Source organism: Oncorhynchus mykiss, chromosome 9, assembly GCF_057628025.1.
Source record: "Oncorhynchus mykiss isolate SJ-2025 chromosome 9, ASM5762802v1, whole genome shotgun sequence".
NCBI lineage: Eukaryota > Metazoa > Chordata > Actinopteri > Salmoniformes > Salmonidae > Oncorhynchus > Oncorhynchus mykiss.
In genome coordinates, this window is record NC_143030.1 from 64,711,535 (window position 1) to 64,738,299 (window position 26,765).

General features: G+C 40.9%; 1 protein-coding gene across 2 annotated transcripts in view; it reads left to right on the forward strand.

The window, feature by feature from the left end:
* LOC110532541 (spermatogenesis-associated serine-rich protein 2) overlaps window positions 1-26,765 on the forward strand; it is a 53,874-nt gene that overhangs the window by 3,619 nt on the left and 23,490 nt on the right. Inside the window, exons 1-2 of one of the 2 annotated variants that reach the window (XM_036988545.2) lie at window positions 18,132-18,505; window positions 23,364-23,701. In XM_036988545.2, the coding sequence (XP_036844440.1) occupies window positions 23,677-23,701 (25 nt within the window). In that variant the 5' untranslated portion in view covers window positions 18,132-18,505; window positions 23,364-23,676. Of the gene's footprint in view, window positions 1-18,131; window positions 18,506-23,363; window positions 23,702-26,765 lie in introns of those variants that run through there. The other variant, XM_090185011.1, reaches the window with a different exon arrangement.

Genomic DNA, 26,765 nt, shown 5'->3' on the forward strand with positions numbered 1-26,765 from the left:
TCAGGGAGCGTTTGACAGTGATGAGTGGAGGTCGTTTGACCGCTGACCCATTACGGATGCAGGCAGTGATCGCTGAGATCTTGTGTGGGAATCTGACAGTCTGTCTTTGGTGGCTGACCTTCATTGAGTAGTTCAAACAAAGGACATGTTAGACATTTCTTTACTTCTACCACGCAATACAATAAAACACCTGTATAACCGTCACCAGTCTTGCATTGAATTACAGGTAACTCTTTATGTTAGCTAGCGATTAGCTGACTTTTGCTAGTTAGCTACAGTAACATCAACCAGTGTTTGCAGCTGTTTGAATTCGAGTCAGAGAGAAGCTAGCAATGCAATGTCGTGTTCCTTAGCTGGCAAGGTGATAAGAGTTTTCGTGTCTACCGTCTGAAAGGCACTTAATGCACGTAGTTAATGCACGTGAGGTTAATCCTTTCAATCGCACCACAGCGATTTTGTTTTATGTTGGCAGGGTTTATACACACAATAGCTGGATTTGCGGAGTTAACGAGCAAACCGATGCAGCAAACTAAAGCAAACATTAGCTAGTAAGCTAGCTAGCACCTATTCCATTTATGTGGCGTCGTCAAAGATGGAATCTTTGCTATCGTCAGCTTATTCCAAGATCAGCATGTAGTAGTGCTTCTAAGTCCCTGTGATAAGGTTAGCGATAAACTGAACTCCAAATTGAACAGAACTAACGTTGCACTCTCTTCTACCATTGTCTTAAATATATTTAATGGTCTCGTTGCAAAAGCTAAATTGTCGCTAGGGGACACCACAGATTGGTGCTCACTAGCTCTGCAAATTCAGCTATTGTGGGAAGCCAGCCAATGTAAAACAAACTATATACAATTCCAAAAGGTTGCAGCTTACATTGTGTAAGTGGTGAGCTCATACATCTGTCAACCCTTGTCACTGCGATCAGTTTCACATTTGCTAGCTAGCTACTAGATCAAAGCCCATTATTGAAGATAATAGATGATAGAAGCCCATCTCCTACTGTAAATAACCTGCACACTGTGTGCGTGTGGCCAGCCAGGTAGAAAAATATGGATCTCAGAGCATTTTTCAGTACACCAAAACGCAAAGTAAGAACCCTAGTAGCCTAATATCTCAGACTAGTTGATAAAATGTTCATAAGAAAAAAGTGAAATCCTAATGGTAATGTTTCATAATGATGTCATTAGGCAGAGCAGGCAACGGATGGCATACAGACAGCAGAGCTGGGAACAGAGAGTGAGGGACAGACTGGCTGAGACAGGGAGTCTCAGGTAAATTTGTTGAGTCTTTGTTTGGCAACATTATGAAAGGTTCTATCTTGTAAAACTTGTAAAATAGGGACATAATTGGACAATGCCATGAATACCCCCACTCAACTTAAACTGGTGACTGAACCAAGATTTGTTTAAGGTAATGGTATTAATGTTGTGATTAATTGTGTCGTTTTGGGTACCGGTAGTTAGGAGTATGGCAAAGACCTTACTTATTTTCCAGGAGACAGACTGTAAGTGAGGGTGGTGGAAGGGAAAGAGCCAGGGAGAGATACTTCAGATGACAGTGTCACAGCCACGTCAGGACCAGGTATCAACATTGTTGCCAGCAGCACCACTATATTGGAAAGTGGCACAGCATTGTCCAGTTACCTCAGTGATGACACAAAACCATATCAGCCACACCCACAATTTATAGTACTGCAAACTCTTGCCAACAGTGTGTCGATGTTTCAAGAGAACTGGTTTTGCAATTTCCCCTGGCTACATGGCTCACTGTAGCCAAGGGTTTTCAAGCCAGCCATCTTTTGGCCAAAGAGCGGATGCTGCCTTCATTAGAGCAGGATTTCGGAACTGGAGAAAAGCCATTGTAAAATTTGCAGCACATCAAAACGGACAAACCCACCGCCACTTTGTAACTGTAACAGCACACCAGCTAAATCCAATCAGTGCCCAGTTATCCAGTGTGTGGGGTAAACAGCAGGAGGACGCAAGGCATTGCTTGATGAAAATTGTTAGTTTGGTGCGGCATGTAGCAAGATCAGGACATGCCTTTAGAGGCCACATGGATGACAGTTGGAATTTATACCAGCTTTTGAAACTTAGGGCAGAAGAGGATGATCCCATTTTACAGAAGTAGTTAACAGAGCGTATCACATTGTACACAGGCATTACAGCTGAGATTAGGTCTCTGCCGATTGTTCAATTTTCAGTAATTGTTGATGGTACTCAAGATGTCTCTGGTGCTGAGCAGGAGAGTGTCTGCCTGCGTTATGTGTACCATGATCTTGTCCCTCACCATGAGTTTATTGGGCTGTTAGAGACAACAGGCGAGGGATTTGCGAAAGTGGCAACTGATGTGGTGTTGAGGCCCAATTTGCCCATGTCTAGCATATGTGGGCAGAGTTATGATGGTGCGGCAGGGTAGCCTAGTGGTTAGAGCGTTGGACTAACCGGAAGGTTGCAAGTTCAAACCCCTGAGCTGACAAGGTACAAATCTGTCGTTCTGCCCTTGAACAGGCAGTTAACCCACTGTTCCTAGGCCGTCATTGAAAATAAGAATTTGTTCTTAACTGGCCTAGTTAAATAAAGGTAAAATAAAATTTTAAAAAACATTGCAGGAAAATACCCTGGTGCACAGGCAATTGTGAGGAGGCAGCAGCCATGAGCCCTCTATGTGCATTGTGGAGCACACTGTGTAAATCTGATTACACAGGCTGGCTGCTCAGCCTCCCCACTGATCCGGGATTCCCTTTCTTGGGTCCATCAGTTAGGTGTCCTCTATCAATCAAATGTATTTATAAAGCCCTTTTTACATCAGTTGATGTCACAGTCAGGAAAGTTTAAGAGCATGTTTGAATCAATTGCCCCGTTCTAAGATGCACATCTGACCACCCTGAAACCCCTATGTCCAACAAGGTGGACTGTGCCGAATACTGCTATTAGAGCTGTGCTAGGGCAGTATGAGCAGGTACAAAGCAGCCTAGAGGAGATGGCAAAAACAGCATCCAAGACAGCTTCAAATGCCAGTGACTTATTTGAGCACTTCAGCCAAGGCAAGACTGTGTTGGGCCTCACACTTGCCTCTGCGGTTCTTGGAGAGCTTGAATGCATAAACATTTCACTGCAGAAAGAAACTCACTGTCTCTGGTATGCAGGCTGCAGTCGACTGTGTGCGGTCTTCTCTTAGGGGCAAGAGAAATGATGAAAGCCACCTTGCACTGTATGAGAAAGCAACAACATTGATTGACTCCATTGAGACATACGATTTGCTGGCAAAGCAGTGGATCACTATAGTGCAGAATTGTTTTTAAGTGTTGGATCGTGTGGAGGTTCAGTTTGGTGACAGTTTTGACCAGGACAGTCTAAACACCCTGCAAAATTTGGAAAGAGCGCTTCTCACAGGGGAGTTGGATGAGTCTCTAGATCAGTATCCTGAGCTGAACATAGATTCTCTTTCAGTGCAGTTGCATCTCTTTCGCTGCAGTTGCATCTCTTTCGCAACAAATACCCCTGTAGCAGCAGTGGGGAGGCAGCAGAGGTCCTCAGGAGGCTTCCAGTGGAGGTGCGGAGGTTGTTTGACCAAGTTGAGGTGCTGATCAGAATTTTGTTTGTGGTGCCAGTGTCTTCATGTGAGGCTGAGAGGAGTTTCAGTGCACTCCGCAGGTTGAAGACTTGGTTACGGGCTAGCATGGGCCAAGAGAGACTGAACGCTATAGTTGTCTGTAATGTACATAAAGACAGGCTGGACAGTCGCAAGAAGGAAAATATCTGCCAGCAATTTGTTGGATCCATCGAAACCCGCAAACATATGTTCGGTTCTTTTGTTCATTAGTTCAGTAGTGTGTATAGCAGTGGTTCCCAACCTTTTTTGGGTACTAGAACCCTTGCATATTTTGAGGCAAGGCAGGCAAGGTTTTGAGCGGTCCTCTGGGACCCCCAACCCCTCTATATTATATGTAAAGTTACTGGTGGTACTGAATACGTTCATAACTTTTTATTTCACGGACCCCTTGCGACTTCAACTTTAAGTCCTGGATGATAGGAAGCTTTGCCTCCGTGATGTACTGGGCCGTGCGCACTACCCTCTGTGGCGCCTTACGGTCGGATGCCAAGCAGTTGCCATACTAGGTGGTGATGCAACTGGTCAGGATGCTCTCGATTAGAGGTCGACCGATTATGATTTTTCAACGCCGATACCGATTTATTGGAGGACCAAAAAAAAGGTGATACCGATTAATTGGCCTATTTATTTTATTTAACAATACTGAATGAACACTTATTTTTACTTAATATAATACATCAATAAAATCACTTTAGCCTCAAGTAAATAATGAAACATGTTCAATAATGTTTAAATATGTAAAAACAAAGTGTTGGAAAAGAAAGTAAAAGTGTAATGTGTAAGAAAGCTAACGTTTAAGTTCCTTGCTCAGAACATGAGAGCATATGAAAGCTGGTGGTTCCTTTTAACATGAGTCTTCAATATTCCCAGGTAAGAAGTTTTAGGTTGTAGTTATTATAGAAATTATAGGACTATTTCTCTCTATACCATTTGTATTTCATTAACCTTTGACTATTGGATGTTCTTATAGGCACTTGTTCTTATAGGCACTAGTATTGCCAGTGTAACAGTATAGCTTCCGTCCCTCTCCTCGCTCCTACCTGGGCTCGAACCAGAACACATTGAGAGAGCAAGGGGAATAACTACTCCAAATCTCAGAGCGAGTGACGTTTGAAACCCTATTAGCGTGCACCCCGCTAACTAGCTAGCGATTTCACATCGGTTACACCAGCCTAATCTCGGGAGTTGATAGGCTTGAAGTCATAAACAGCGCTGTGCTTGCGAAGAGCTGCTGGCAAAACACACGAAAGTGCTGTTTGAATGAATGCTTACGAGCCTGCTGCTGCCTACCACCGCTCAGTCAGATTGCTCTATCAAATCATAGACTTAGTTATAACATAATAACACACAGAAATACGAGCCTTAGGTCATTAATATGGTTGAATCTGGAAACTATCATCTCGAAAACAAGACGTTTATTCTTTCAGTGAAATACGGAACCGTTCCAGGTGGCATCCATAAGTCTAAATATTCCTGTTACATTGCACAACCTTCAATGTTATGTCATAATTACTTAAAATTCTGGCAAAATAGGCACCCCAAACTGTTGCATATACACTGACTCTGCGTGCAATGAACGCAAGAGAAGTGACCCAATATCACCTTGTTAATATTGCCTGCTAACCTGGATTTCTTTTAGCTAAATATGCAGGTTTTAAAATATATACTTCTGTGTATTGATTTTAAGAAAGGCATTGATGTTTATGGTTAGGTACACATTGGAGCAACGATACGCACCGCATCGATTATATGCAACGCAGGACACGCAAGATAAACTAGTGATATCATCAACCATGTGTAGTTAACTAGTGATTATGAATGATTGGTTGTTTTTTATAAGATAAGTTTAATGCTAGCTAGCAACTTACCTTGGCTTCCACTGCATTCCACTGCATTGCTCCTCGTGGAGTGCAATGTAATCAGGTGGTTAGAGCGTTGGACTAGTTAACTGTAAGGTTGCAAGATTGAATCCCCCGAGCTGACAAGGTAAAAGTCTGTCGTTCTGCCTCTGAACGAGGCAGTTAACCCACCATTCCTAGGCCGTCATTGAAAATAAGAATGTGTTCATAACTGACTTGCCAAGTTAAATAAAGATTAAATAAAGGTGTAAAAACAAAACAAAAATTGGCCAAATCGGTGTCCAACAATACCGATTTCTGATTATGAAAAATTGAAATCGGCCCTAATTAATCGGCCATTCCGTTTAATCGGTCGACCTCTACTCTTGATGGTGCAGCTGTAGAACTTTTTGAGGATCTGGGGACCCATGCTAAATCTTTTCAGTCTCCTGAGGGGGAAAAGGCGTTGTCGTGCCAACATTATTCACATTTTCTTATTTATTAAACATTTGATTTCAATAGTTTGTACTAAGTTTTTTGTTGACTTTACCGTTTGCCAAAGTAAAAATGTAGTTGCTTAGGGGTGCAAAGGACGAATTGAGTTATTTCACAAAGTAGGTATTCGCTAACGGCAATATGCAAATACATGCTATAACGTGCCAATAGGACCTCGCTAGCTTGTGCTTGGCTCTGCATACCACCTTGCTTGTTTTGCCCACTATGATTAATTTGCTCCCGTTGGAAATGACAGGAGGTGGGCTCTGGGGTTAGTTATAAAAAATAAAAAGGTACTTTTACAGAGTCCCCGGAAGAAGGCAAATGTTTCCGGTTTTCATGGCTACAGTATTTTCAACCAAACTTCCGTTTCCCCTGAAAAACTGATGTGGGGATTCCGCTCAGGCGTCTTTTTACGGCCATTAGGTTAGTTTTGAGTAAACCGTTTCTTTGCGGCAGAAGAAACGTTTCTCAACTGAATCGGCGTAACGAATAAATTCAAGTTTTCCAAACAATGAACAATGTTTTGCTTGCTTGCCTACCTACAACGCCAATGCCGCTATCAAGCCAACCTACTAAGATTACCTGAATGGAATGTATGAAACTGATCATGATTTAATCTAATTTCACTGCGATTGGTTAGTCAACATACAATAATACCTGTATACTGTCAATATCACTGAGATTAATTATTTGCGTTTAGATGACCCAAAATCAGATTAACTAAGCCTACCCTTCCTCTTTCCCCTCCCTTTTCAGTGATTGTGATGTGAACTACAAAAAAATGCAAACCAATACTTCAGGTCAGTATTATCAATAACCATGCATACCAATGTATATAGTAGGCATGTGAGTTGTACAGTAGAAGACCTAGCTGAATAAGCTGTATGTGAGCATCTCTCCCTCTCTCTGTCTGTCATTCTCTCTGTCTCTGTTTCTGTGTCTATAAGATGTATCTACATGTACTTTACACACAGGAGCCTGCTGAGGGTAGGACGGCTCATAGAAATGGCTGGAATGGTATCAAACACATGGAAACCATGTGGTATGAGCTTTACAGCTTTACAGTAGACCTAGCTACACACGCTGTATGTGTGTAAGTGTCTCTATCTCTCTGTCTAAAGCTAGGTTTCCTTCCAATTGGTGACAGACTTTCATGCGAATATTAAAAGATATGCATAAAGAAAATATGCATGGTTTCCCACCAGTGGTGTGTTTCCTCCAAGCAGACTTGTTGCAGATAAAAAAAAAACAGTACGTAATGACATTGTGTACATAATGTACTTTTTTTGCATACATTTTCATGTACTGAATAAACATCAAGAGTTGACTGTTTCCATCACATTTTTGACTCTACTGATCATTTTGTCAAACTGTTGCGTTTAAATAGCAAATGTGCCTACTCTGGTCTTGGTGCGTGCTCTCTAGCCAAGAGCTCGTAGATACAGTGCGCATAGGCTAGTCTACATGATGACATTATTATGGATAAGAAAAAAACAGCAGTCAAGCATCAAGATCACCGTGCACCACCCCGTGAAGATCATCATGCGTTATTTCATCTGTAGCCTAATAAACTGCATGGTTTCCCAAGTCATTGTGGGAGGACCACACACACCATATCATTGCGTGACTCAAAGTTTATTTTAATATGATGGTTATTATATCAATATTTGTGCATGAAGGTGTTTCCACTGCCATTTCTCGCATAATTAATTTTACAGATAAAGAGATCCCACCATGCTGAACAAACAAATGATCTGTATGCATTTATAGAATTGTACTGAAACGTCCTGTTTCCATCACAGCTGTCATTAAAAAAATATATACGGTGTGACTTTACTTATTATGTGACTTTACTCACATAATAACTGGATGGAAACCATACTCCCATAATAACTGGATGGAAACCATACTCTCATAATAACTGGATGGAAACCATACTCTCATAATAACTGGATGGAAACCATACTCTCATAATAACTGGATGGAAACCATACTCTCATAATAACTGGATGGAAACCATACTCTCATAATAACTGGATGGAAACCATACTCTCATAATAACTGGATGGAAACCATACTCTCATAATAACTGGATGGAAACCGTACTCTCATAATAACTGGATGGAAACCGTACTCGCATAATAACTGGATGGAAATGTGGTTTGTCTATGTTTATCTAAGATGTTTTTCATTTTTCTATTCAATAGATCTTGCCTGGATTCCTGCCTCTTTCAAAGTTTTATAAGTAGGAACAATGGCTGCATGTCTGGCACTGAAATCTGAGGAAGAATTGGGGTTCTTGCTAGAAAACCACAAAAGAGCCACTTACACTTCATTCAATACATGGTAGGTCTGAATGTGTCAATTTGGTCCATGCAATTAAATGATTTGTTGATTAGACATTTTAGTTGTTTTTATATATACAGTGCCTTGCGAAAGTATTCGGCCCCCTTGAACTTTGCGACCTTTTGCCACATTTCAGGCTTCAAACATAAAGATATAAAACTGTATTTTTTTGTGAAGAATCAACAACAAGTGGGACACAATCATGAAGTGGAATGACATTTATTGGATATTTCAAACTTTTTTAACAAATCAAAAACTGAAAAATTGGGCGTGCAAAATTATTCAGCCCCTTTACTTTCAGTGCAGCAAACTCTCTCCAGAAGTTCAGTGAGGATCTCTGAATGATCCAATGTTGACCTAAATGACTAATGAGGATAAATACAATCCACCTGTGTGTAATCAAGTCTCTGTATAAATGCACCTGCACTGTGATAGTCTCAGAGGTCCGTTAAAAGTGCAGAGAGCATCATGAAGAACAAGGAACACACCAGGCAGGTCCGAGATACTGTTGTGAAGAAGTTTAAAGCCGGATTTGGATACAAAAAGATTTCCCAAGCTTTAAACATCCCAAGGAGCACTGTGCAAGCAATAATATTGAAATGGAAGGAGTATCAGACCACTGCAAATCTATCAAGACCTGGCCGTCCCTCTAAACTTTCAGCTCATAGAAGAGGAAGACTGATCAGAGATGCAGCCAAGAGGCCCATGATCACTCTGGATGAACTACAGAGATCTACAGTTGAGGTGGGAGACTCTGTCCATAGGACAACAATCAGTCGTATATTGCACAAATCTGGCCTTTATGTAAGAGTGGCAAGAAGAAAGCCATTTCTTAAAGATATCCATAAAAAGTGTCGTTTAAAGTTTGCCACAAGCCACCTGGGTGACACACCAAACATGTGGAAGAAGGTGCTCTCGTCAGATGAAACCAAAATTGAACTTTTTGGCAACAATGCAAAACGTTATGTTTGGCGTAAAAGCAACACAGCTGAACACACCATCCCCACTGTCAAACATGGTGGTGGCAGCATCATGGTTTGGGCCTGCTTTTCTTCAGCAGGGACAGGGAAGATGGTTAAAATTGATGGGAAGATTGATGGAGCCAAATACAGGACCATTCTGGAAGAAAACCTGATGGAGTCTGCAAAAGACCTGAGACTGGGACGGAGATTTGTCTTCCAACAAGACAATGATCCAAAACATAAAGCAAAATCTACAATGGAATGGTTCAAAAATAAACATATCCAGGTGTTAGAATGGCCAAGTCAAAGTCCAGACCTGAATCCAATCGAGAATCTGTGGAAAGAACTGAAAACTGCTGTTCACAAATGCTCTCCATCCAACCTCACTGAGCTCGAGCTGTTTTGCAAGGAGGAATGGGAAAAAATGTCAGTCTCTCGATGTGCAAAACTGATAGAGACATACCCCAAGCGACTTACAGCTGTAATCGCAGAAAAAGGTGGCGCTACAAAGTATTAACTTAAGGGGGCTGAATAATTTTGCACGCCCAATTTTTCAGTTTTTGATTTGTTAAAAAAGTTTGAAATATCCAATAAATGTCGTTCCACTTCATGATTGTGTCCCACTTGTTGTTGATTCTTCACAAAAAAATACAGTTTTATATCTTTATGTTTGAAGCCTGAAATGTGGCAAAAGGTCGCAAAGTTCAAGGGGGCCGAATACTTTCGCAAGGCACTGTATGTATATGCTTTTTCCCTCTGTATTGATTTACCTACATGATCACTTCTGGTGATCCTCTAGGTCTGAACATAAAAAGGATAAAATCAAAAGAAGGCTACTTTGGCAAGTGGAGGATTATGCAGACGATGTCCCCGTTTGTGTTGGAAAAAGAGCTATCCTTGCATGGCAAAGCATCGAAAAGACCTTCTACAGCTGAGGTACATTGTCTAGTGTCATTATAAGGAATTATATAATATATAATATATAATATATATATACCCATAGAATATATATATAATATATATATACCCATAGAATTGGAATAGTCTAAAGGCATAATGGGTTAAATAAACCTATCATAACCCCAAATCAAAGGTTGTAATACTCTGTTGTTAGTTGTGCCTTCTTCATTATTTCTTCACTCATCGATTGGTAACTTCTTCTTTCATTGACAAATGTGTCTATAGGAACAGCCTTCAGAACATGTATATAGCAAGAAAATATTATATGTGTAGAGGGGCAAAAAAGTGGACTGTCCAGCAAAGCTTTTCATTTGGCATGTAACTAGGTGAGTTAATTGGCACAGTATAATGTAATGGATGCTTAAAAAATGCCTCTAATTTCTCTAAGCTTTGACTAAATATGTATTAAACTGTTTTCTTTAAGGTATGACACATTTAGTGTCAAAGGGGATGCTTCAAGGGCAAAAAAACAAGAAGCAATGAAAAGGCTGAAAGAGGCATTGACTCGGACAAGCCCAGCTACATCATGTCAAGTTCTCAATCGCTGAAGCACACCAAAATCACACTGTCAATGAAGCAAGTTGCTTTAAAAGAAAGATGCATCCACAAGAAAACATGGGACAGGACAGAGACTCCAGACAGCAGGAGGAAAACATGGGACAGGACAGAGACTCCAGACAGCAGGAGGAAAACATGGGGCAGGACAGAGTCAGGGAAAATCACAGCTGAAGAGTGTGCGTTAAGAGTTGAATTAAACAAAATAATGGATGCTACTTATCTATGTCAAGACATTCATTGAGATCTTACAAAAGACAAAGGAAGCTGTGGCAGACATTCGAAAATCCTTCATTGGCTCCTGTCCAAAAGGGAATGTTGCTGAGCAAAGAGAACCAATTGATGAGAGAAAACAACCAAATGCTTCGATCTCTCCCACCAAGAGTGAGAAAATGAAAACTTAAGGGGCCGTTTGAAATTTACTGGGGTGGGGCGGGATGTCCAAAATAGGGGGAGGGATGTGTAACTGTTTTGGGGCTTTGGGGAGGGTTGTGTGCAGGTGCATAATTTGCACCTGCCCATTTTAGAAACAAGTCAATTTGACCCCTCAATAATATACCATGAGTATGATTGATTGGGAGAAAAAAATCCCCACTGTAAAGCGCCAGGCAGCTACTAGCTTTGTAACACAGATAGAACAATGAGACAGATGTTTTACCGGATGTATAAATCTGAAGCTTCAGGTTGTCATTTCCACTTAATCTCATTACCGTATTTGGTGGTAAACCCAGTGGCCTGCAGTGGGATTTTGGCTGACATTCTGCAAATTTTCTCATTGATGAAACATTTGATCTCAATACAGTTTTCTGTTCCCAAAACTAGAATCTGTTGGCTAAGTTTTGTAGACTTTCCCTTTGTCAAAATTTCTAAAAATGGTGTTGTTTAGGAGTGCAAGGGCGATATGAGTTATTGTATAAGCACACTTGACAGAAGTGGAAACCACAGGATGTGGTCTATCAAAGGTTTACAGTAGAAACATCTTTGACAGTGCTACTCAGTTAATCATTTTTATGATGTGGTTGACCCACTTTTCTGCACACTTACTATACCACAGGTCAATATAGTCTACCAGTCTGTCTATCCTGACCTATCCACCATTCATAGTGACAATAGTAGTAGGTGGACTGTTTGTCCAGATCTACAATAGGCTAACTAGTAATCATACCACACAAAATCATTCAAAGCGGCACCAATTTTCAATATAAATCCACAAGACCATAGAGGAATAGCTGATAAGCAGCGGTGAGTCAGGTGCACATGAAAGAACAGTGAAGACATGAGACGTGCTGCTCAAAAAGCTCCCCTATTGATCCTGTTTAGGGAAAATACAATTATCCTTACTGGGACTCCCTAAAAACACTGCACTTCGCCCAAAGTGGTTTTCGTAGCAGGTTAGGAAAGCATTTAGGCTAACCCTATCCCTTTTACTTAACTCTAATTATCCTATCCTGCCTAGACTAGCCTGCAATACCACAATGCAATGAATAAGTGCGTCATTGTTTTCTACTGAGTACAAAATTCTACTCTAAGCTGTAAACTGCAGTGAAAATGTCATTTGAGTAAACGGCACAAAAGTCCTGTGATTGTTCATTCCATTAATTCCATTTGGATCAGTTTTGGGTCTACTCTCGACAGTTTATAAGTATTTATTGTTAGGATCCCCAATAGCGATGGAACCCTAACCTGCCAAGGCAGCAGCAGCTTTTCCTGGGGTCCAAACAGGATTAAAACACTTAATCATAATAAAACAGCCTACATCAAAAATAAAACAATACATTACATTACTCCAACATTACAAATGTACAATATTGGAATCTCCAATACTACAATGTGTTTGTGTGTAGAGTGTGTGTTATAGAATGTACAGTGCCTTCGGAAAGTATTCAGACCATGTGAATTTTACACATTTTGTTATGTTATTCTAAAATGGATATATAAAGAAAAATCCTCAGCAATCAACATACAATACCCCATAATGACAAAGCGAAAACGGGTCTTTATAAATGTTTGTAAATGTATAACAATTTTAGAACAAATGCATTATTTACATAAGTATTCAGACTCTTTGCTATGAGACTTGAAATTGAATACACCTGAATACACCTGTGGTATATTCAATTGATTGGACATGATTTGGAAAGGCACACACAATTGACAGTGCATGTCAGAGCAAAAACCAAGCAATGAGGTCGACGGAATTGTCCGTAGAGCTCCGAGACAGGATTGTGTCAAGGCACAGATCTGGGTAAGGGTACCAAAACATTTCTGTAGCATTGAAGGTCCCCAAGAACACAGTGGCCTCCATCATTCTTAAATGGAAGAAGTTTGTAACCACCAAGACTCTTCCTAGAGCTGGCCGCCCAGCCAAACTGAGCAATCGGGGGGGAAGGGTCTTGGTCAGGGAGGTGATCAAGAACCTGATGGTCACTCTGACAGAGCTCTAGAGTTCCTCTGTGGAGATGGTTGTCATTCTGGAAGGTTCTCCCATCTCCACCAATCAGGCCTTCATGGTAGAGTGGCCAGGTGGAAGCCACTCACTGAAAGGCACCTAAAAAAGACTCTGACCATGAGAAACAAGATTCTCTGGTCTGATGAAACCAAGATTGAACTCTTTGGCCTGAATGCCAAGCGTCACATCTGGAGGAAACCTGGCACAATCCCTACGGTGGAGCATGGTGGTGGCAGAATCATGGTATGGGGATGTTTTTCAGTGGCAGGGACTGGGAGACTAGTCAGGATCGAGGGAAAGATGAACGGAGCAAAGTACAGAGAGATCCTTGATGAAAACTTACTCCAGAGCACTCAGGACCTCAGACTGGGGCAAAAGTTCACCTTCCAATAGGACAACGAACCTAAGCACACATCCAAGACAATGCAGGAGTGGCTTCGGGACAAGTCTCTGAATGTCCTTGAGTATTATCCAGCCAGAGCCAGGACTTGAACCCGATCGAACATTTCTGGAGAAACCTGAAAATAGCTGTGCAGCAACGCTCCCCATCCAACCGGATATAGCTTGAGAGGATTTGCAGAAAAGAATCAGAGAAACTCCCCAAATACAGGTGTGCTAAGCTTGTAGCGTCACCCAAGTAGACAGTATGTAGTGGGTGCCAAAGGTGCTTCAACAAAGTACTGAGTAAAGGGTCTGAATAGTAAGTCAATTTGATATTTCTGTTTTTGTCTTTTACAAAAAAACATTTGCTTTGTCATTTATGGGGTATTGTGTGTAGATGGATGAGGAGGAAAATAACATTTTAATGCATTTTAGAATAATGCTTTAACTTTACAAAATGTTGGAAAAGTCAACACAAAACATTACATAATACAGAAATAACATCAATAGACAGGAACAGCTCAAGGTCTGAACTGCACAAATGTAAAATAACAATATAACGAAAATAAAAGGTTCTAATGACAGTTGCACACCAGTACATGTGTTTGCGTAAGTTATTTAGATCCGGTAGGGGATAGGCGTAGTGCTGTGAGTTCTTTTTTTTGCTTTTTAAAGCAAAGTTAGCGATTTGCTTTAGTAATTTGAAGTGGAAGGGAGTTGCATACGATCATGGCTCTATATACAATGCTCAAAAAAATAAAGGGAACACTAAAATAACACATCTTAGATCTGAATGAATGAAATATTCTTATTAAATACTTTTTTCTTTACATAGTTGAATGTGCTGACAACAAAATCACACAAATAATCAATGGAAATCAAATTTATCAACCCATGGAGGTCTGGATTTGGAGTCACACTCAAAATTAAAGTGGAAAACCACACTACAGGCTGATCCAACTTTGATGTAATGTCCTTAAAAAAAAGTCAAAATGAGGCTCAGTAGTGTGTGTGGCCTCCACGTGCCTGTATGACCTCCCTACAGCGCCTGGGCATGCTCCTGATGAGGTGGCGGATGGTCCTCCCAGACCTGAACTAAAGCATCCGCCAACTCCTGGACAGTCTGTGGTGCAACGTGGCATTGGTGGATGGAGCGAGACATGATGTCCCAGATGTGCTCAATTGGATTCAGGTCTGGGGAACGGGCGGGCCAGTCTATAGCATCAATGCCTTCCTCTTGCAGGAACTGCTGACACACTCCAGCCACATGAGGTCTAGCATTGTCTTGCATTAGGAGGAACCCAGGGCCAACCGCACCAGCATATGGTCTCACAAGGGGTCTGAGGATCTCATCTCGGTACCTAATGGCAGTCAGGCTACCTCTGGCGAGCACATGGAGGGCTGTGCGGGCCCCCAAAGAAATGCCACCCCACACCATGACTGACCCACCGCCAAACCGGTCATGCTGGAGGATGTTGCAGGCAGCAGAACTTTCTCCACGGCATCTCCAGACTTTGTCACGTGCTCAGTGGCGAATTTGCCAATCTTGGTGTTCTCTGGCAAATGCCAAACGTCCTGCACGGTGTTGGGCTGTAAGCACAACCCCCACCTGTGGACGTCGGGCCCTCATACCACCCTCATGGAGTCTGTTTCTGACCGTTTGTGCAGACACATGCACATTTGTGGCCTGCTGGAGGTCATTTTGCAGGGCTCTGGCAGTGCTCCTCCTGCTCCTCCTTGCACAAAGGCGGAGGGAGCGGTCCTGCTGCTGGGTTGTTGCCCTCCTACGGCCTCCTCCACGTCTCCTGATGTACTGGCCTGTCTCCTGGTAGCGCCTCCATGCTCTGGACACTACGCTGACAGACAAACCTTCTTGCCACAGCTCGCATTGATGTGCCATCCTGGATGAGCTGCACTACCTGAGCCACTTGTGTGGGTTGTAGACTCCGTCTCATGCTACCACTAGAGTGAAAGCACTGCCAGCATTCAAAAGTGACCCAAACATCAGCCAGGAAGCATAGGAACTAAGAAGTGGTCTGTGGTCACCACCTGCAGAACCACTCCTTTATTGGGGGTGTCTTGCTAATTGCCTATAATTTCCACCTGTCTATTCCATTTGCACAACAGCATGTGAAATGTATTGTCAATCAGTGTTGCTTCCTAAGTGGACAGTTTGATTTCACAGAAGTGTGATTGACTCGGAGTTACATTGTGTTGTTTAAGTTTTCCCTTTATTTTTTTTGAGCAGTGTTTATAATATTTCGTGTTAACTTGAATTTGTTCTGGATTTGGGGACTGTAAAGAGACCCCTGGTGGCATGTCTGGTGAGGTAAGTACAGTGCCTTCAGAAAGCTCTTGACCTTTTCCACATTTTGTTGTTACAGCCTGAATTTAAAATGGATTAAATGTAGTTTGTTTTTTGTCATTGACCTACACACAATGCAACATGGAAATATGTTTTTCAAACTTTTTACAACTAAAATGAAAAGCTGAAATGTATTGAGTCAATAAGTATTCAACCCCTTTGTTATGGCAAGGCTAAATAAGTTCAGGAGTAAAAATGTGCTTAAGTCACATAAGTTGTGTTTAACATGATCTTTGAGTGACTACCTCATCTCGGTACCCCACATATACAATTATCTGTAAGGTCCCTCAGTTGAGCAGTGAATTTTAAACACAGATTCAACTTCAATAAGAAGACATTGAATATCCCTTTGAACATGGTGGAGTTATTAATTATACTTTTGGATGGTGTATCAATACACCCATTCACTACAAAGATCCAGGTGCCCTTCCTAACTTCCAGTTGCGAAAGTGGAAGGAAACAGCTCCGGGATTTCACAATGTGGCGAATGGTGATTAAAACAATTACAGAGTTTAATGGCTGTGATAGGAGAAACTTGAGGATGGCTCAACAACATTGCAGTCACTCCACAATACTAACCTAATTAACAAAGTGACTAGAAGGAAGCATGTACAGAAAAAAATATTCAAAAACTGCAAAGCAATAAACTTTATGTCCAGAATACAAAGTGTTATGTTTGAGGCAAATCCAATCGAACACATTACTGAGTACCACTCTTCATATTTCCAAGCATAGTGGTGGCTGCATCCTGTTATGGGTATCCTTGTAATCGTTAAGTCCTGGTAGTTTTTCAGGATAAAAAATGGAATCGAGCTAAGCACAGGCAAAATCTTAGAGGAAAACCTGGTTCAGTCGGCTTTCCACCAGACACTGCGAGAAAATTCACCTTTTCAGCAGGACAAAAAACAAAGGCCAAATCTACACTGGAGTTGCTTACCAAGAAGACAGTGAATGTTCCTGAGTAGCCGAGTTACAGACTTGATTTAAATCTATTGCGAGACCTGAAAATGATTGTCTAGCAATGATCAACAACCAAATTGACAGAGCTTGAAGAATTTTTACAAGAATAATGGGCAAATGTTGCACAATCCAGGTGTGGACAGCTTTTAGAGACTTACCCAAAAAGACTCACAGCAGTAAACACAGACAAAGGTGCTTCGAAAAAGTATTGACTCAGGAGTGTGAATAGTTATGTAAATGAGATATTTCTGTATTTCATTTACACCCCAAAAAATTGACTGTAACAACAAAATGTGGAATAAGTCAAAAAAAAAATGCAAAATGCTTGTACTTCCTGGAGACACAGTCAGTCAGCTTAGCTGTCAGAGATATGTGTAAATTGATTATACAAACAATTTGGAATTTTGAACACAATATTGCCACAAAAACAATAATTGATTCAGTCCATCTCTCCTCTACTTTGCACTGAGAGAGACTGATTACATTGAAGGGTAAGGTGTAACTCAGTTCTGGGCCAGCTGCAGCTTTTCTAGGTCCTTTGCTGCACTTGACCATATCACTGGGCAATAGCTATGATTAGATAAAACTAGAGTTTACAGAACTTGTTTCATTGAGCAGCCATCACTAGCTCTCTCTCTGTCTACATCGGGATTTACAATCCTATAATCTGCACAGGCCTACGTGCCAGAAATCTGGAATGTACCTTGTAACATCTCCGGAACCAGTGTGACATAATAATCTTATCTTCTACAATGTGTGTGACAATCAATCTGGAACACACCCTGCCTGGGATAGGTCTTTGCAGTGCTCAAAACATCAATGACTCTGAAAAGTTATAATATAGTCAAGACTATTGACACATAAAGATAGTATTTTCCCTCTCCTTCTAGAAATGATCAAGAATACATGTGTTGATCATTTCAATTATTTACAAAACATCTTAAATCAAGCCTGAATTAACTTTGTCCAAAAGTTATTTTGGTATGTGTGAGGTGCATGACCGATTTCAATCTGTTCAGGAGTGATGATGTGGAAGATGGGTTTCCACTAGTTATCACACCCACAAAGTCAAAATTGGCTATATATTTATATATTTTTGTAAAATAGCTTTTTATGGTTAGGCAAAATGTAAGCAGTGTGGTTAGGTTAAAAATCAAATTTTAACAAGATAAATAGTAGAAATAGGCTGGATTTATGACACTGTGGCTGTTGTAACTAGTGACGACCGAATAGATGTGCTTGTCTGAGTCCGTGAACTGTGTAATTGCAGACCACAATTAGGGGCTTTTTTCTGATATCGGCGTTTCTTGATGTCAAGTTACACCCATTAATCATCGCCATTGGTCCATGGCCGTTTCTTTCCCGTTTGGGGGGGGACAACAGTTGTTGACAACTGTAGCTAACGAAGCCTAAGCAACATCATTTTCTAACCTGCAACAATGTTATCTTAACGCCCATGTCAAGAAACGCCCCCAAATGGCGGTCTGCAATTACACCATATTGGAGAGGCCGGGAAAATATTGGGGAGTGGAGAACACAGACGACTCGTAACGTTGCAGAAAAAGACACCAAGGTAGGAGCTTAATCACTCCAAAATACAATATTACATTTTATATAGCTAGCTGACATTCTTGTCTATTAAGTTAGTAAACAGACCCAGTTAGGTAGCTTGCTGTGTGTCAAACTGGAGAGCTAGCATTGTCAATGTAACGAGCTAACGAAGCTGCTGAGTTGAAGAATGCAGTGATACGCGGTGACTACACTGCAGTCTCGGGTGGTTTTGAAAATATTTACAGTAGATAGCTAGCTAATCCAGTAACGCAACAACTACCTAACAGTTAATTTAGGATTTTGCACATTTATAAGGTTATTTCAATAAAGCGAGAATAGTAGCTAGTTCGCTACTAACTAACGTTAGGTGGTCTCTAGCCCTAACTATCTAACGCATTACCTAGCGACATTCCGTAGGTAAGGTGGTACCCGGTCAGCTAGTTAACGTTAGCTAACTAAATTAATGCACAACGGCCAGTAATGTACATAATTAGCTAAGTGATTTACAGTAGCTAATTAGTTTGCAATGCATAAAATGAGACATTGCAAATGGGGTAGGCTAGCCAGGAAAGGCTAAGATGCAGTCACATAGATGGTCAAAAATAGTTTTTAGGCAACATTAGCTAACGTTACCTCTTGGGACTTGACTAACTAATTTGTCCGTTGTTTGCTTTTTTTCTCCCTAGTAGTAGGTCACGTTAGTTTCAGATGGTCTTTTCCAGAAGCTGGCACAGAGGAACGTATTACTATTGGGATGCAAAGTGTTTTAAAGGGGTAGTTTACCCAAATAACATGTTTTCTTACCTTTACTGAGAGGTATTGTCTGCAAGAGACTAATATATCAGATGTGTTAACTAAGTGCCTTGCTGTGGAAGCCCACAAAGGAATGTAACAATGGTTTGGGAAGGGATTCAAAAACAAATCAAATGGTTTACTCATTACATGCTATTAATCTCTAAAGTGGTTTGGTTGGTTGGGTCAGTGAGCACAAAATAATTACAATTTAGCAATTAAACACTGTAGTGATAGATGTGCAGAAGATGAATGTGCAAGTAGAGCTACTAATGTGCAAAGGAGCACAAAACGAAAAAAAACAATATGAGGATGAGGTAGTTGGGTGGGATATTTACAGATGGGCTATGTGTTTAGCGAAGGCCAGCCACCTGGAGCATACAGGTCGCAGTGGTGGGTAGTATATGGGGCTTTGGTGACAAAACGGATGGCATTGTGATAGACTGTATCCAATTTTTTTGAGGAGAGTGTTGGAGGCTATTTTGTAAATGACATCGCCGAAGTCCAGGATCGGTAGGATGGTCAGTTTTACAAGGGTATGTTTGGCAGCATGAATGAAGGATGCTTTGTTGCGAAATAGGAAGCTAATTCTAGATTTAGTTTTGGATTGGAGATGCTTAATGTGAGTCTGGAAGGAGAGTTTACAGTCTAACCAGACACCTAGAATATGTGGAAAACTACAAATACCTAAGTCAGAACCGTCCAGAGTAGTGATGCTGGACGGGCGGGCAGGTGCGGGCAACGATCGGTTGAAGAGCATGCAGTTGGAGGCCATGGAAGGAGAGTTGTATGGCATTGAAGCTCGTCTGAAGGTTAGTTAACAGTGTCCAAAGAAGGGCCAGAAGTATACAGAATGGTGTTGTCTGCGTAGAGGTTTGATGTATACAGAGAAAAGTCATCCCGAGAATTGAACCCTGTGGCACCCCCATAGAGACTGCCAAAGGTCCGGACAACAGGCCCTCCGATTTGGCCAGGTCAATGAAGACAGATGCACAGTATTGTCTTTTATCGATGCCGGTTATGATATTGTTTAGGACCTTGAGCGTGGCTAAGGTGCACCCATGACCAGCTCGGAAACCAGAGTGGATAGTGGAGAAGGTAGAGTGGGATTCGAAATGGTCGGTGATCTCTTTCTTAACTTGACTTTCGAAGACCTTGGTAAGGCGGGGTAGGATAGATATAGGCCTGTAACAGTTTGGGTCTAGAGTGTCTCCCCCCTTGAAGAGGGGGATGACCGCGGCAGTTTTCCAATCTCTGGGGATCTCAGACGATATGAAAGAGGTTGAACAGGCTAGTAATAGGGGTCGCAACAATTGCGGTGGATAATTTTTAGAAAGAGAGGGTCCAGATTGTCTTGACCTGATTTGTAGGGGTCCACATTTTGCAGTGCTTCCAGAACATCAGCTATCTGGATTTGGGTGAAGGAGAAATGGGGGAGGCTTGGGCATGTTGCTTTGGGGAGCAGAGCTGTTTACCGGGGTAGCCAGGTGGAAAGCATGGCCAGCTGTAGAAAAATGCTTTTTGAAATTCTCGATTATCGTAGATTCAGTGGGCAGCTGGGAGGAGGTGCTCTTATTCTCCATGGACTTTAGTGTCCCAGAACTTTGAATAATAATCATGTTTACATGGACACCTCTGAAATCAGGCTACTGATGATGGGACTTTTGATAAATGCAGAAAATTGCTAATCAAAATAAACTTCATGCCATAGTGACCATGTTATTTTTGCAAATACTTTTTGATTCTGAGTTCGGAGATAAGGTTTGTATGTGAAAACTGTAAGATGAATACCTAAAAATCTTCACTTCATTCCTGCATAAGAGGGAGGTTTGCGCTACTGGAACTCCAATTAAGCTGTTTACATGTTCTAATAATTCGAAAGATTGATCAGAAAACCAAGTGATTTAATCGGTGTATGCTTACTTCGATTATTACCTTAAGCCAATTAAGATAAGCAGAGTCGGGTGTTTACATGACTGATACCATACTCTGCCATAGTTAGTTGAATATCGATTTATTAGTGTTCATGTAAACGTACTTACAGTGTGGTGTCCTTTTTGATTTACACACAGCAAACTTAAAAAGCTGCCCAGATTCTAAACATAATCATTTTCTACATTTATTAGGTCTATTCATTAGGAAGCACACAGCCTGGCGTCATTGAGTCTTGTGTGGTATAATTTGTAGACTCTGCAGTCCTAACAACTTTGATCAACACCGGCCCAAATTTCCAGATTGTGCCCTTTATCTGTGTTTTGTGAGTCAAGACCCTGCAGCACTGATTGAACTACAATGCTGTTCACAAGACAGTGGGTTGCCAACATCTTGTGTGATGACCCTTGTAAATTTGGCTCAGGCTTCAAAAGGACATCTTATTACAGTTTCATAAATTTGCTAGTCTAAAATTCTTCAGGTTTTAGAATCGAGGCTAATTAATTAAATATGTATTGCCTGGTCCAATTCAGTGTTTTGCCTAAATCAACACATGGTGTGTAACCTACTAGCACCATCCCTCTTGATAAACACAACGTGTCCATGTCTTGGCTTACTTGTTGACAGTGCTTATGGTTCGACGTGTTTAAAGGTGTGGTGGCATGCTATGAAATGAGTGCCTGACTGTGACATGAAGGGATAATGAAAAGGGTGTGGATTTGCATAGTTTAAGTTTCCCTTTCCAGGACTGCTGAGTCAAATGGAAACCTAAGTGGGAAACAGCTGGCCCATAAATGACTCCACAGTTTGCTGAGGGTGGTGTTCAAGGTTCTCAAGTACTTGGCATGATCAAACTGATTATGGACATGGTGTCTGTCAGCAAGTTAACTTGGCATATTGGCTAGTGTCAATATGTATTGCTAAATCTTCATTGTGACAAGCTATCTGTATGTCTGATTTTTGAAAAATCCTAACTACCTACTCTAATACAAATTCAACATGATCTCAGAGTACGTTTACATTCACACTAATTCAATATTAAATTGATTATGGCAAATGGCCGAGTATGACGTTAGTCACGTAAACGCCTTACTCTGCTTATCTTAATCAGCTTAAAGTTAAAATCGAAGTAAGCATACGCCGATTTAAACAGCTGTTTTTCTGAGCAATCTTTCTAATTATTAGGACATGTAAACACCTTAATCAGCGTTCCAGAAGTGTATTTGAATGTGCCTCCACCGGTAGCACATTCCTTCCTCTAATGCACATAGTGAAGTGAGTTCGGGGGAAAAACTAAGTATGCATCTTAGAAATAGTTTTCACATGCAAACTTTATATGTCCAACTCGGAATCAAATAGGCTTCGCAAAAATAACATGGTAGCTGTGGTAGAACGTTTATTTTGATGGGTGATTTTCTACATTTATTTAAGTCCCATCAGGTAGCCTGATTTCAGATGTGTCCATGTAGACAGGATTATTGGAGAAATCGTTCATCTTCCAAAGCATGAAAACGTTTTTAACTATTATTAATCTGGCTATCCACAAACGTATTAATGAGTGCATGTAACTTCATATGATTTGTTGGAGGGTTTAACAGTTTAATAGTTTAGTTAAATGATTTTAAAACTGCATCACATGCCGCATGTCTAGGTCAGGTTTAACTCACCCAGAGGAACTAAACTAAATCATGATTAAAAGGTTTCTTCGACTGCATTTTAGCAAAACTGAAAATATGCTGCTGCCATGTACAATATTGAGTCCAGAGTGTCTAGAAGGATGTCCCAGACTGAGTAATTTATTTAAATCTGTTTTTCATCACGTTTTATGACTTTTGAGCAAAGGAATAGTTTTTTGTGAACGTGCATGACTATTTCCAGTTCTAGACAATGCACATGCATTGTCGTCTACATTTCAAGGCATTTTCCCTAGAATAGTCTAGTTATAGACTTAACAGCACCAATGTAATAGTTATTCTCTGAATATGCTAAATGTTACAACCATTTTATTTTGTGTACATTTGTTGGGCAATATTAATTATGAACTACTAGGTTTTTTCTGTCTGTTCACTTAGGTCATCTCATGCAACTCTTTCTAATCCTCTCTGCTTATGACATCAACCCAAGACAGTAACCTTATTTCTGTCTCATTTTTTAAGAATTGGATCAACTTTGGGGAGAACGGAGAAGAAAAGTTGAATCCAAGCCGAAGTGGTGGAGGCCTGATCTGCCCCTGCCTCCTTTAACCCCTCCCACTGCCAGATTTGTGAGCCTTTGTTGGCATCCTGTCTGAGGGGAAATCAAGGAGGAACATTTCTACACATGAAGAGCTGAAGTCTCCATTTAGGAAACTAGTTCAAACTGAATATCTGGAAAATAGTTTTTATTGATTTGTTTTTGACTTGAAGAGCTGTACTCTGGGGCACTTATCAGCTGTGACCTACTTACTTTTTGGATTAGTGGAGTTACAACATGGCGAAGAAAAACAGCCAGAAGGGTATGTATGCTGTCATTCGTCTCTGCTATTTGTTTTTAAAAACAGATAAACAAGCATTGAAAATGCTATAACCAGTGTTAGAATGCATTTTAATGTTGCATTGTAACTTTTTGGGCAACCCCCGGCCAAATTCACATAGACATTTTAGTTATAGATCTTTAATTTTCATTGAAAGCAAGTCTAAGAAGTGGTAGATCTGTTCTATGTTCGCTGTTTCTATGCTTCCCGTTAAATTTCGTCTTTGCGTCTTTTTAGTTTTGTACACCAGCTGAAAATACAATATTTTTGGTTATGGAAAATATATTTCACAGCGGTTTACATGGTACAATGATGGTCTCCACTATACTTGCTTGTTTTGTCACAAACTGAAATTAGGCAAACTATTACAATTTTAGCAACCAGGAAATGGTGGAGAGATTTCTGCATTGTGCACCATTTAAATATGTGAAGCTGATTCTCAAAGACACTTAAGTCAATCGGGACACATTTTTATAGGCCCTCCCTTGACCTAGTGATTGTGTCCTCCTAAATAAATGTTTGTAAATGGTGGAAGTTTCATCTGCTGCTCTAACTTGTGTTGCTGTATCTCCCTGCAAGAAGCAGTAGCCTAGCCCTAGATATGTTTGGTCATGTCAACTCCTTGTCATGCCAAACATTAATTGGCACATAATATTTGGCATGACAAGGAGTTGATACGATAGCACACAGAGCTTGCATCAGGCTAAATAAGCAGCACTCAACAAATTGACATGTGATTTAATCAAGTGGGTCTGTTTAGGCCATAGACTCATCTCATAGTAGGCAGGGCAAACCTGTTTTGGTGATTTCTGGTAGGCCTATATCATCAAAATAAATAATTCACAGCACGTTTTTGGACTCATGTTTATGCGCTGTTGAAACTACCACAACTCAACCACATGGAAACGGAATATATTTTTACATCACTGGTTGGAGGGCAACCTGCAGAACAGTCAGGTACTTTTTGGAATGTTGCATTTTGATACGGGGGCCACCAGAACAGAAACACTAATGCAATTCTTTTCTCAATCCCTCCTATCGATTATCCCGTTGAAATCAATTACGCAAGAGGGGGGAGATGAGGTTCCACATCCTGTTAACTAACACAGCTATAAAAAAAAACACAAGGAATCTGGGAACAATGTGTACATCACTGGTTAGGGGACAATTTTAAAGAAGACTGCTAACTACATGTTGAAGTGTTGCATTTTGTTTCAAGTGGGTCTCCAATGCGGTAAGTATAGCATATCACTTCCATGGATATCACGCTGAAATCAATAGAACAAGGGGCAAACGTTTGGGGTGTAGTGCTGTTTAAACTAACGCTATTCAAAGGCCACACGGAAACTTGGAATAACCTATACATGGTTGGTTAGATAGAATTTATAGAAGGCTTCTATCTATATTTTGGGATGTTGATTTCGTGAAGCTGCCATCATGGGAAAGGGAACAAACTACTTTTTCTCTTAGTTAACTTCAACGAATCACGACCCGCCATACGATATGACGTGACTACAGTTGGCTTCTATGTAAGTGAAGGTTAGACTTTGAAAGCCGTGTATTTGTGTGGCCAGCTACTTTTTATAGAGCGACCATCATGAATTATGACAAAATCAATAGTACACAAGATATTGATCTGCTTTAAGCAATTGTGTTAACTATAAACTTTTGTAGTAACATCACCAATCTGAGGTAAAAAGCATGTGTAATCCCCCCCCCAATTTGATGTCAAAACATCAGCTTGTGTAATGTAGTAACACCTACTGTCCACATCAATGGAAAGTAGAGTAATTATACATTAATTAGATATGGCAAAATAATTATCTTAATTTACATTTGAGTCATTTAGCAGACACTGTTCTGCAGAGTGTCTTAGTTAGTGCATTCATCTTTAAGACACATATCTCAGTTCCTCTTGCTGCTCCATAGGCAAATACCTTGGTCTTGAAGTGGATGCGAGCTTTGACTGGAAGCCAGTGAAGTGTGCAGAAGAGCTGGGTGACATGGAAGGTTGAACACCAGGCGGGCTGCAGCATTTTGGATTAGTTTCAGGGGTTGATTTTAAATAAAGCAAATGCATTTTTTTTATACCCCAATCACATTTCAAATTTAACCATTTAGAGATGTTTTTTTTCTGTACAATTTGACCAGGTGCTCTAGAAGAGCGTCCATAGGGGCTGAACGTTTGACGTCCCTACTCAAAGCTATGAACTCCTGGCAAATTTCTATTTTAAGATCTGGAGGTTGCATGGTGGAAGTCCCATCAGATTTTCCTGCTCTGCTATTGTACTGTAGAAGAAAAAAAAAAAACATTGACTGTCTCAGACCAAACATCGTTGCCACTGCTGCTTTTGGCCAACCAAACATTGTTGCCACTGCTGCTTTTGGCCAACCAAACATCGTTGCCACTGCTGCTTTTGGCCAACCAAACATCGTTGCCACTGCTGCTTTTGGCCAACCAAACATCGTTGCCACTGCTGCTTTTGGCCAACCAAACATCGTTGCCACTGCTGCTTTTGGCCAACCAAACATCGTTGCCACTGCTGCTTTTGGCCAACCAAACATCGTTGCCACTGCTGCTTTTGGCCAACCAAACATCGTTGCCACTGCTGCTTTTGGCCAACCAAACATCGTTGCCACTGCTGCTTTTGTCCAACCAAACATCGTTGCCACTGCTGCTTTTGGCCAACCAAACATTGTTGCCACTGCTGCTTTTGGCCAACCAAACATCGTTGCCACTGCTGCTTTTGGCCAACCAAACATCGTTGCCACTGCTGCTTTTGGCCAACCAAACATCGTTGCCACTGCTGCTTTTGGCCAGAACCGCTTTTGGAAAGGATACATTCCAAGACATCTTATTGCGGTAGAACGGATCCTTTCAAACACAATAGTTGAGAGAGATGGACAGCAATTTGAACTGACATTCATGCAGTCCACATTGGATAGTATTTACCCTTTTAAAGGTTCAGACTTTTCTAAGATAAAGTTAGGCTATTTCATGAACTTTCTGAAATAAAGCCATCCATATTAAGGCTGTTGCAGAGTA